This window comes from Pavona decussata, unplaced genomic scaffold, assembly GCF_977016875.1.
Source record: "Pavona decussata unplaced genomic scaffold, jaPavDecu1.1 SCAFFOLD_156, whole genome shotgun sequence".
Classification (NCBI taxonomy): domain Eukaryota; kingdom Metazoa; phylum Cnidaria; class Anthozoa; order Scleractinia; family Agariciidae; genus Pavona; species Pavona decussata.
The window spans coordinates 4799280-4812272 of NW_028145568.1; the positions used below are offsets into that span (position 1 = coordinate 4799280).

The following is a 12993-nucleotide window of genomic DNA, read 5'->3' on the forward strand; positions in this document are numbered from 1 at the left end:
CTCATTAGCATCTTCTCACGACAAAATTACACAAGGTCACGATTTTTTCTCATTTCATAACCTTTCATGAGTTACAGTACTGCCATGATTACACCAACAACAAACACAGCAGCAGCAGAAACAGCAACAACAACAACAACAACAACAACAACAACAACAACAACAACAGTAACAACAACAACTGGTACAACTTGTGTAGGGTTGACCTCTTGACCTTAACTTCAAAACTGAAACGTCAACCAAACAGTTACATTTTACTTTGCTTCCAAAGAAGAAACAAAGTTTACAACTCAAGTGTTCGTGTCATTGAAAGATACAGCAGTAGCTACATCAAAGGGACAGAGATGGTTGTCTGTATTAGGGGTAGAGTTAAAATTAGTACGGGTGCCTCTGGGAACAAGTGAACTGTCTGTAACAAGGTAATGTTAAAAATTTTTTTATGGAAGTGCCCGCGTGCTTGTGTTAACATTTCCCAATTTCCAGGTATACAGCAACAATCATGGGCATGTAGTTTAGTTATTAGCACAAGGAAAAAGTAAAAAAAAGAAATGTTAAATACTATAAATAAATCACGTCCATTGTATGTATCATATTACCCCGTATTTAGTTAATGGAAGAAGGCCCGCCTGTACGTTAGGCCACGTTTAAAGCTGAACATCTTCTAACGTCAGAAATAGAACATCTCCATATTGAAATTGTGTACATCACCTTGCAACAGACAATTCAAAAGGAACTTATATTGAGTAACATACGTGACGTTGCGTTTGGCGAATCAAAGTACAGTGATATGCTTCGACTTCTCCGCACCATTCCTTTGTAGCTTGTCTTCCTGTGCACTGGCTTGTGGCCGCCAGTGGTACTCCCAGCTCGATTCTAAAAACAATGATATTAAGGGCCAGTTATTTAACCAGTCTAACTTATCAGTGGGCCTCCAAATCTGTTGATAAGTGGTTTATTTTAAGTAGATAAATAGTTTTCTAGTCTGGGATGCAAGCCTTCACGAGCTGGCATTTCGAGCGCTTGCCCTTGGTCAAGGCGAATCGCTCTGACCAACGGCATGCACTGGTTTTATCAACTCATCCGATACAACTAAATTTTGATAATGTTTAAGGGGTAGGTGATCATAAAGTTTTTGTCAGTAATAAATGCAGACTTAATGGATAGAAACAATATTGTCTAAAAAGAAACCAAATAAAAGCAAGCCAAACCTTGAGGAGTACGTTTGTCCATATACAGCTACTGCTAGTGCTAAATAATTTCTGTCCATGACAATATTAGCTAACCTTACTGCCTCAAGGGCACCCAACATTTGTTTGTTCTGTTTTACAATGCCTAACCATTTAGTTTGCTTTGAGATTCTTGGCAAGAATAGCTGTTACAACAACTACGATGAGGAAACCTTTCTGTACTGCTTCAATTAATCTATTAGGTACGTACTCTGCCAGAAGAAAATGAATCACTCCGTCTCAGAATTTCACTTGACTCTTGGAACTTTCCATGTCTCATCAGCTCTTAATGGATAAAAACAATAACATAGATGGTAAGACTTCTACCATGTCCCACAAGCGGGAACAAGGAACTAATGATTATAAAGACAATACGGTAATGAACCCATGCAGCCACAACGCGAGGTTAGTGACCAGATTTATGAATCCCTCCTAAGTTAAGGACGGTGCCTACTAATAAAGAAGTATTTTGTGCGGTTTATGACAGTTTTGAAAATTCGGTATGCTCACATATGCTCACCTTCATTGCTGTTAGGAATAAAATGTAGGCTGGTGATGCAAGATGTGCTCAGGAAGTCAGAAAGGTAACCAAGCCGAACTCTAAAATAATGAAACACCGTTAAGTTAGTAGTCTTGTTCTTTGGATCTCAAATGAGCGGTAATGAAGCCGAAGAAAACATCATCTCCAAGTTCAAAGGGACGTCGGAAACGTCGCTCGCCTTAAATGCCAAATTGGCTCCTAAGGGGCAAGCAGGCTACGAGGCCAGACAGGAGCAAGTCGATCGTGGGTGATTATGGTGGCAATTGCGACAATGTGAATATGAAGGGTACAAAAATAAATGTTGTGTCACTAGTAGTAAGGACACAAATGATAGATCAGAAAATTAACTCTGCAGTGCATGTTAAAGTGCTAAAGTGAATCCATGAATTTCCTACTGAGCGTTAGCCCTAGTAAGGAAATGGGAGATCGCACGAGGCAAAGAAAAAATCTTTGACCTCGGCGGGAATCGAACCCATGACCTCCGGATTTGACCGTCCGTTGTTCTACCGACCTAGCTTCGAGGGCGGACTGGAGCAAGTTGTTCAAGGGGTGATAATGGTGGTAATCTCCTTTCCCTGATGGCATCATAGTCTCCCTCTTCAGGAGTACAAGTAATGATTTTTTTCTTTGTAAGTATTCAACACTAAAACAAAAAGCAGAAGTTTGGCTTGGTTCTCACCTCACTCCAGATATGTAACCACTTCTTAACATTTGAATCATCTTGGCAATTGATGAAGACAACGAGTCCTCTGTGGAAAGAAACAAATCGCTCTTGTGATTATAACACTTGTAACTATCAAAGCCATAAGATGACTCCCAATTCTGAGGGTAAGATGAATCCTAAGTGCTGCTTCTTGATAACATGCTCTTCTATTGTGACAATCCTATGGACACACCTTTGCGAGTCCGTTCCACCACCCATCTGTCTATGTAACTTTGTATATCTGTTGTGGTTCACTTATTCATTCTTTCACCCGGCGCAGTTCAAATATATGAATTTCATATATTTCACTTTAATCTCATCATCTTTGCGGGTATATTGCGAATTCACAAAAATTACAAGCTCCCAGTTGGCTTGATAGCTCAGTTGGTAGAGCACTGCACCGGCATCGCAGAGGTCACGGGTTCGAACCCTGTTCAAGCCTGAATTTGTTTTTTTCAGCCTTTCTTTTTGCAACTGCTTGAGTTGCGTACTACTGTTACTCTGTAACTGCGAGGATCTTTCTTCTATTTGATCTTTCATCCCCAGTTCAAAATATGTTTCATATATTTTCATTCATTTATTCATCCTCCACGGGTATATTACGAACTCACAATATGACCAGCTCCCAGTTGGTAGATCACTGCACCGGTATTGCAGAGGTCACGGGTTCGAATCCCGTTCAAGACTGATTTTTTTTTCATTTTTGTTTTTGCAACTGCTTACAGTTACTGTAAGTTCCGTACATAACTGCGATGGTTTTTCACTTATTCATTCTTCATCAAATTATGTTGAACAAACCAAAAATAAGCTTTAGAAAGAAGCTTAAATGGACTCTTGAAGAATTGGTTGGGACCTTTCGAAAGACTCTTGTCTATTTACATCTGCATAAGAAAAATATTGACCTACCAAGCATAGAGTTTGTGATTATCATTGTAAGAATTGGTCTTCCAAGAATTCTCCAGTTAGCTCCTAAAAATCCCACAAGAGACTTGATTCTGTCAGCGAGAAACTCGTTATCAAGTGCCAAGTAAAACTGATGGTAATCCAGAATCTGCAATAAAGATAAAACACAGATGTTATTTATCGGTTGTTGAGCTATTACATGTTTCCATCAAAATACGTTCTACTACATTTAACAGCCTTGAGCTAGTTACCCTATACAATCATTTTAACCACTATGTAATGCTGTTTAGTCTTGGTAAACAATCTTCTTTGTAATATGGGACGGTAAAGAGTCCACATACTGTTCGAAAAGAGTAGGGGACGTAGTCCCTGGCGTGGTGGTCTATCTCTATCTCTGATTTCATGTGTCTTTCATATTCATGAGCTTTCATGCGTGGATTGTGTGGGTGGGTGAGATCAAACTATGGACTGCTAGCGGCTGCCAGTGGCGCCTTCACATGTTGACGTCCGATCTCACCCCACAGAAGAATTGTAAACCGCCATGAGACTGTGTAATATGTGCAGTATATAAATACATCACCATTACCATTATGCATGGAAAGGGAAACTGCTGAATGTTTGGTGAGCAAATGAGGCCCTTCTAACTGTAGTGGATTAAACTACTTGAAGGGATACATTAGCACTCCTAAAATGTGAACATACAGTTATATTCTCCTAAACTCACCTGAGGTGTAAAAGCCAGAATGGAGTTGCCTACATTGTACAGCATACTTGTTCCCAACACTCCAATGTTATAGTTAGGTCTGACAAGAGAGAACATGTACATTATTTTCATCTTATATGACAAGGGGCCAGAGGGTTTTCTCATGCCCTGTTTCACGCATCCTATACTCTCATTGGCTTCACTGTAGAATACCCGGCCACTTCAAAGCTATACCTCTAAAACAGTGGCTACGTGGCTATGAGCAACTTCAATAATTCATACCTCTAAACCAATGGCTACATTGCCAAGTAGCCCTGAAGCCACGTAGCCCTTTAATAAGGCAGACGTTTCTTTAAGGTGGCTTACAGGGCTGGTCTCAAGGGTGTCTACCTTAGGGAGAGTTGACTGGAGAGCAGTCCACCATGTCACAACGCCAACGTTTGGACAATGGTAACAAAAATATAAAACACAATAAACCAATCAGAACTCAAGGCAAAATACAAGAAAAAAAAAATGAATATTTAATAGTGTCCAGCAAGGGAAAATGTGTGCGAACGAGTCATGGACATTGTGTCACGTGACTCACAACAACTGAAGTCACGTGACATAAATTAACATTTCACTTACTTGAAAAGGATTTCGTAAAGAAATTGAAAGCTTGTAACGCTTTAAGTTTTTTTTGATCCTGAAAGCTAAATTTTGCTTCCCAAACTTCAAATGGTAGGAAAAGGAAACAATTTATTTTCTCAAAGTCATGAATGGTTTGGGTTTGAGTTCTAAATGGCAGAAAAAGTGGCAACATTTTTTTCTCCAAGAGTCTGGTCTAAACAAAACCAAAGCAAATGTGAAATAACTTTCAACACTCAATTCAAAACCGTCTAACACAGCAGCTTGCAAAACTGGTAACAATTTATTTTAACATTCTACACTAGACTGACTTTGACAGCAAGCTTACCTGCCAGTAACATTGAGCTTGGCGTTTGTTCCTACAAAGAGAGAACAATTTCACTGTCATACATGTACAAATAATCATCAAACAAAGATTGTTAGAAAAAAAATCAATCGATGAATTGAAAAATACGAAATAAAAACAGCTGAGCAAAGGTGTGGCGACAATTTTAATGACAATTATAGCATAATCATGTAAGTTATTGGTGTTTTGATGGGTGTAGAATGCTTTCTTCAATTTTTTTTTCAGCAAGAGTGCAACATTTTGCCTGAGGACTAAAGAAACTTGGTCAACCAAACTTCCACCATTTTGCCAACACTGAAAGCACCATAATTTTGAAAGATTAACGGGTGTGAGTCTAGATTAAAATATTAACTAAAGGAAGAAAACCCCGAACTCGTTGAGCAAACAATAGGATTGCATTTTATTCCAAAATTGGCCCCATTTTCAATATTCTTTTGTTTGTATTCAAATAAGCCCTTCTTGCCTAGTTGAGGGTAAAATATTCTTTGTATTTTTGAGCTCAAGAACGAGGTAAGAAGGGCTAATTTGACTGCAAACAAAAGGATATTAAAATGAAGCCATTTTGGAAATAACTCCATGACGTTATATTATATTCATTTGCACCGTGGGACAAAAAACACCTTAAACCTATACTGATGAATAGACTAACATTGCAAATAGCTGATTTTTTTTGGATAAACCCTTGGAATAATAATCATAGGCTTTCCAATACAGTACTGATTTTTGTGGACAAGTTATCTGAAAAAATAATGAGTGACCCACGCTCGTTCGAAAGAAAGATCAGAAAAACAGAGAAAGGCTTCTCAATCCCAAAGTAGTATGGGGCGTTTTTTTTTTTTTAATTCTATCAATGGTTACTTTATATAATTATAACTTGTCCTCACCAAGTTGCTGGTACATGGAGCTGAGGGTGCTAGCTGGAAGCACTTGTAATGGGTTCACATGCTGTGTCACCTGCACTGGAACATCCAGCTTCTGAAGCTGTGTTCGCACCAGTTCATCCTCAGCAAGAAGGGAAACTAGAAGGAGTTTGAACACACAATACAGTGTAACTGAAATATATGAAATTCAAATGTTTGAACTGTGAATGAAATAATGAATAAATGTGACAGGCCATTGCGGTTATGTACAGAATGTGTGTGAGTAATTGAAAAGTCAAGATTGCTTTGTAAGAATTACAGGAGAACCCTGCATTACAACCACCTTATTTATGTGCCCCGAACGAATTGTAAGTCCACTCATTTCCTTAGTTTTACAACCTTGTTAAATCCAACCACCGTTATTACGACCACATTTTAACCGCCCAAAGGCGGTCATTTTAATGGGATTCCACTGTATAAATAAAGAAATTGCAAAATACTGTATACATACCTTGCACCACCACATCTGGCCTTTTGTCAGTAGAATGTCTCCGATTCAGAGGATCTATCTCCCCAACCGCAATGAAGTTCTGTTTACAAGGACAGATCAGTAAATTCAGAGTTCCTCAGAATTATAATTCAACAATAAAAGTAAAGTATGAACTTGAGATTTCTATTGCATCAAAGCAGATGATAGCACAGCCCAGATTACATGTCATGTAAAGAAACTAAGAGTGAATAATCTATTTTTTTGTTTACTAAAAATCTTGATCAATATTTCTGAAATGAAAAGCTTTACATGGTTACATACTAGATATTTTAAAGTTTAAACCGCATGTGTCAAGGTCCTTTTCACTACTCACTGTCTACAGAATAGAAAGAAACATAGCCAATTAGATTACAACATTCCTCATAAAACTCTTTTCTAGTAGATTTAAAATGAACTAAGGGAAAGCATTTAGGGATTTGCTTAAAGGAAATGACCACTGAGCTGGTCTTGTAGAACATTAGTCCTCTAAAAAAATGACCAATATTTTAACCAACTAGTCACAGGTACACAACAGAAGTGCTGAAGTACAAAATGGGACTTAGACAGCTTCCTTAAGACTGTGAAAATGCAACATTGTTGTGAAATTAAATTAGATACCCTAAATGAACGTCGTCATATACGTGCATGTAAGTCACATCTTGTCTTCTTGTGAACTGCTGTGGTACAAATAAATACCAAAATATTGTTCCCATATATACCTCATTTATTAAACAAGCCAGCACATAAAGTGAGTGAGACCATAAGTGCAGTATGTATTCACCACATTCTCTTTCCACACTGTGGGGATTGGATTTCTCAATATCGACCTGTTGATCACACAAAGGGCCACTAATAAGTCGGCAGCTGTCAGGTAAGAAAAGCAATCCAGCTACATTCATGGACTAAACTATTTTCATGAGCAAATAAAGTTAAATATTAAGACAACCTGGTCATGGTGAAGCCAAAAGCTCCCCTCACTCAATTTTAATTTAAAGGTCTGACATTTCAACAGGCTTGTGGCATAACAACAGTTGCTGAATTGTTGAGAGAAGTTTGTATCACCAACAACCACTGATCCAGCCCAAAAATCAATTTGTGTTTGGATGATCATACTAGCAGACAGAAAACTGAGATCTCTGATCATGGTTTTGTTCTCTCTGGTGTCTCTTAGTAGTTCATGTATTTAAGATGCTTTCCAAACAGATCAGTCTGTAAATGGAATAGACCATTTTGAAGGGCCGTTTTAAAATTTTTTTCAAACTAAGTTCTGACAAGTTCATTTTTGAAAACAGTATGCTCAATTTTGCAGGAATTCAAAAGACTGGCAAGTAATGAGTCCTTCCAATTGGTGCACTCCACTGGCTGACCCTTTCTGACAAATGGAAAGTGATTTTAGAATCTAGTATATACTACTGACCACAGAAATAAAAATGTTGGGAAATAATAAATTACTCCCCAACAGGAAGTGTTAAATGTCAAATAACCTTGTTCCTTGGTACATAAAAGAATTCTGGAACCAAAGGCAGGCCTGCTTCATCTCTCACCAACAAAGGGTCCAGCAATGCACTGTAGGTCTTCACCTGTTCAAAATCATAATTATAAACTTATTTGTATTCATAATTTGCAAAGGGCAGTGACAGATTTAATTAACATATATCCAAGGCCTGTGTACTCGGGCTCTTTGGCGATTGGTTGGTCACCAGGAGAGATGATGGAAAATTGAAGAAATTTAATTTTTTTGATTGGTTCCTCTGTAACAGCTCTGACTTTCACTTGCATTGTTTTAGTGTAGGAATCCTGCGGGTGAAAAAATTCCAGTTCCTCAGAGGCCAAAGAGCCTGAGGACTCAGGGTATGAGATTGACATAAATTTGTAGGGGCAACAGGGTCATGAACTCCCCAAGGGCTCTGCAAGAGATTGAGGAAAAAGTTAAAAAACAACCTGTGAGTTAACATCAGCAGTACATGTATGAGTGAGTTAACATCAGCAGTACATGTATGATGACTTGAAATATTGCCATGATCAACATAAGGTGGTTTGGACATGCACCCCTCTTATTAGATCCCATTAATTATTTAGCTGTGTACGTTCCTTACAAATTAATTTACCTTTTGAGTCCCCCTCCTCTTGAAATTTCCAATGACATTCCATAGAGGGTGGGATGGGGGGGGGGGGGGGGAAGGATTTTATGGAACCACACACTAGCAGCTGTCATCAGTACATAAGTACGCGTAAACTTCAGATTACTCACTACAGAGTGACCACACGTGGTAAGAGACTGGCACTGCATGCTCTCATTGTAGGTGTGTGCTTGTTCATAATACCCAATGTCATTTTCAGTTTAATAAATCACCATTAAAATAAATATTTTTAACAGACCTCTTGCAAGAAACACAACCTCTTCTAGGCAATCAGCTTTGCTGGCAGAAAGGTGGGCAATTATGAGAGGTTTGACTGAAATCCTATTTTTTTTTTCTTCTGTGATTTTTTAACTGTAATTTGTAAGTGTGGCATGGAGTAGCACCTGGAGTTGCATATTAATTTTATTTTATAACAGTTCCAACATCTTGAGATGAAATTATTTAACATTTAATGTTTTTCTTTGGCTGACCAAGTTTTATCTGCCATTTCTTAGCAATTATGTTTCTTTGGTGATATTGTATTCCAGATGACATCCATATATACATTGTACATGTAGTTTGAGGTCCTGCAAGTTTGCACACAGATTTATAAAACGGATTTACCTAGCTCAGTTAAAATATGTGCTTTTATTAGTATTCACTTCTAAAACAGGGACTTAAAGGCTTAACACTTTTATTACTACAGGAAATCAAACACCTTTGCCAAAAACAAAGAAGACGGAAAATGACATCATATGGACACGAAAACCCAATATCACAAAGGCTTCTCTAATCCTTGTTGCAATTAACAATTTTTGTTAAACAAATTAAGGCAGAATAGAAGACTAATTACTCCATTGTTATTCAAACATAAATGAAAAAACAAGGAACATTTTATATTTAAAGCTCTCACTGACAATTTAAAAGTTTTAGTTTCATTTCAATCCCAACATAGATGATGATTCTCATTACAAGACTGATATAAACAAATGACTAAACCCTTTCTTCACTCAGTAAAATAAACAGAAGTGAGCCAGACTTTGGAACACAAAAGGAGGTTGGAATTCATAAAAGTACTGACCACACAGACAGTTGGACATGCATGTACAGTATACCTTCTTGAGCATAGTGTATTTTGTGTAATTAAAAATCACAGCTGCCATTTTAACACTGACAAAAGATATCTGTTCCATTGTACAGGTATTAAACAAGTTGTCTCTGTAAACAACAAGCACACAACTTTAAATAAAGAGCTACATAATCAAGGAGACAAAAGGAGATTAAAAGTTGCATTAATTAACAATGAAAAGGGACGTGTTTTGCATACAAAATCATCACTTGATTTAAAATCTAACCACAACCGGTGATCTGCAGAAAACTAATCAGTTGTTACTCAGAGTCAATGGTATAGGATTTGTAAATGACAGAATTTCATAATTATTTCTTACCAAGATTGTTTACAGAGATAGCAAAACCTCAAAGCAAGTTCTATTTGGACAACCCGAAAGCAATATCAGTGTGGTCAACTTAACGCCAGTTAAATAAATGTTTAATTGGATGAAGATAAATGAATGCAGAAAACAAAGGAATTGACTTACAACCTTTACATTATTGATGTTTACTTAACTCGCATTCTACAAAACATTCTACATTCTTATTAATCCTGTTTGCCGCAGCATGAAAAATGCTAAAAGTATTTCAAGATTCTCATATTGAAGTCTTTAAATATCTTAACATCTCATTTAACAGTCATTGAGTAACCACAAACGGCTTCAAGACTCACATCCGTTTTCTGATCAAGGATTTTTGGGCATAGCATCGCAGCTAAGGACATACACTGTTCAGGATCAGTTTGATCTGATCAACAAAACCATGCCATGAAAGCACAAGAGGACAAACTAATCCAGACACTGCCATGGAACAATCTTAGTCAGGCTCCCAGAAGTATTCCTGTGAGTTCCACAGCACCAGAACACTTTTCTACAGAGCAAATAAACAAGCTGGAGAACAGATTTTCACATCAAAAGTGGCCGGATAAAACTGGAATTATTATTATTGCAATGGAGTGTAACTTGCTTGTTAAAGATGTGGAGGTAACAATGTATGTTTTTTTTTTTTCTTGAGTCACCTTATAGCTGTTTAAAATGACCAGAGCACATGCAGACATGAGAAAAATCTACATTTTCCAGCTGGGAAAACTGAACATGCACGACGCTTTGAGAATGTAGCCTTTTGATCAGAATACACTGTAGCTTTGATTTCAATGGACATACTTTAGGAGTACATCAGCAGAATCAAGATTTAAAATCATCTTGCACTGCAGCATAACATTATCAGTGCGCTGGGAAGGCACTTTTATTCGATAGTGAATAGGCACGTACAATTCAGAACTGCATCGGCAGAGTTGATCTTCAACCATTCACAGACACCTTGAATATATATACATTATAAAAACAAAACAACACTAAAAGAAAATTACATGACGTTAACTGCTATGTGCACCAGCTTTCAACTGAATGGTCACACTTCAAGATTTGTTATCCAAAGACTCAAAAATTAGAAGCACAAGTTTTCCTCTGGGAAGGTAAAGATTTCAAAATATGTTTATCCAATAATAAATTATTGTCATTGGATCAACATGCAAAAACTGCTGTGCTGAGAAGCAATATCCTAATCTGTTGAGTGTAGGCTGAACGACAATCAGTCTGGCATTCAAGACATTCAATATTACTTCCTTCTCTCAGTACAGTGAAAACTTCCTGCTCACACTTCTTATACCATCAATAAATTTATAAACCCAAGCTTTTGCTTATTTAAAAGTTGGCGAGCAAGTAAATATAAAAAACAAACTTTCTCATATTCTTAGAAAAAGTTTTTTCCTTAAATAATCACCCCCTCACTTTTAGAACATAATTTCTTGTTTTCAAAATATCTGCAACCGGCCCTGAAATTTACTGTAGACATCCACCATCCTTGATAACCACCATATCATAAACTCCTCAGGGTAGTTATAATAATTATTATGCAAGAAAATACAGCCATGTATTCCCCAGTTAATTAATGTATTAGGCTGCACAAGTCTGTAAAGTACAACTATCAGTCTCTTGTCTCACGTTCTGCAGGGTTGTTTTGTTTGAACTGCAAATTATGTTAACTTTACTTAATTTTTAACTGTCTCTTGTGTTAATTTTCCTGGAAAATTTTCCTTAGAGATGAAACTTCAGTTGCTTAAATATATCTTGCTACATACAAATTCCCTTGAACTGAACATTTTAAACAAACTTCAATTTTGTGACAAACTCAAAGTTGTTTTGAAGTCAACTGATACTAAAATTGTCACTCCAGCCTACAGTACCACAACATCAATTTTATTGTTTTTAATAAGTAAATTTAGCATGTTTATATAAGCTTATATATGAATGCATGCAGCACACAACACAAAATAATGTGCCCTGACATTGAGGACTATTAAGACAAAAGCTTGATCTCTGGCCTCATGATTCATTCTGATCGGAACTAGTATTTAATAAACAAATACATGTGTATGGATTTCGGCAGGTAGTAAAATTGTGTATTGTACATTAAACAGTTAATTTGAACATTTTATTCCTGTGCCACAGTGAATAATAGCAATACATCTACCGACTATTTTTAAGTCAAATAATAAATTATTAATTAACTTATTTTAATGAAACATGTAACTTTAATGGACAAACATGTCATCACCTGAACATGTCATCAGTGAACATTAATTTTATAGTGTGTACTAAATACATTGTATGTTCTATTATTTTATAAAGGCCTGATTCATGAAGCTTTGTCCTTGTTGACTTACATGCAAAAACATTGTTTGTTTAATTACATGTACATGTATGGAATGAAAAATGAACAAATGAATTCTCCGGTTGTATTATGAACCTTTTTAGATCTAAAATAAACCAGCTTTACAAATTATGTCAATGCAATGTACAATAAATTTCTTTGCTTCTCTTTTTGTCAACAGTTATGGTTCCAAGCCAGGAGAGAGAAATGGTTACAAGGTGTGAAGGCAGCCATCGCCTTGGCAAAAGATTCACTTTCCCATCATCAATGACAAATTTGACATTTAAATCTCATAATTATTTATAATTTTAAAACCAAAACTTGACCTATTCATATTGTATTTATTAAAAATTAGTTATTATCAGTGAAAGGTAACGTTTACTTTGTAGGCCTAAGTTATTTTCTAAAGATGGGTAGCATATACATGTAGTACCACAGACATAATATAAACATGCATATATGATTATGATCACTTAGTCATTGAAAAGAATTATTAATTAAAAAATAATTAATTGATGTGTGGTTTCAGAAATACCTATACCTACTCCATGGGAAATTCCCTGGGGGATGGGAAACTCAAAACCCAGAATTTTTAAAAGAAAGAATCCCCAAG

The 12993-nt window shown here is 36.6% G+C and overlaps 2 protein-coding genes across 4 annotated transcripts in view; one reads left to right on the top strand and one right to left on the bottom strand.

Annotated features, from left to right (window-relative positions):
- The window catches only part of LOC146465456 (phosphorylase b kinase regulatory subunit alpha, liver isoform-like), a 48831-nt gene that overhangs the window by 26478 nt on the left and 9360 nt on the right, over positions 1-12993 (bottom strand). For all 3 annotated transcript variants that reach the window (XM_085128736.1, XM_085128735.1, XM_085128734.1), the window contains exons 13-23: positions 7923-8018; positions 7158-7265; positions 6421-6499; positions 5934-6068; positions 5032-5062; positions 4098-4176; positions 3377-3521; positions 2447-2516; positions 1747-1826; positions 1438-1511; positions 753-873 (exon numbers count right to left, since the gene is read on the bottom strand). In XM_085128736.1, coding sequence (XP_084984862.1) covers positions 753-873; positions 1438-1511; positions 1747-1826; positions 2447-2516; positions 3377-3521; positions 4098-4176; positions 5032-5062; positions 5934-6068; positions 6421-6499; positions 7158-7265; positions 7923-8018 — 1018 coding nt within the window. The remainder of the gene's footprint in view (positions 1-752; positions 874-1437; positions 1512-1746; positions 1827-2446; positions 2517-3376; positions 3522-4097; positions 4177-5031; positions 5063-5933; positions 6069-6420; positions 6500-7157; positions 7266-7922; positions 8019-12993) is intronic.
- Positions 9563-12896, top strand: LOC146465458 (homeodomain-only protein-like). Its single transcript, XM_085128745.1, has 2 exons — positions 9563-10651; positions 12562-12896. The coding sequence occupies exons 1-2, from the start codon at positions 10436-10438 to the stop codon at positions 12649-12651; spliced, it is 306 nt and encodes a 101-aa protein (XP_084984871.1). The 5' UTR covers positions 9563-10435; the 3' UTR covers positions 12652-12896.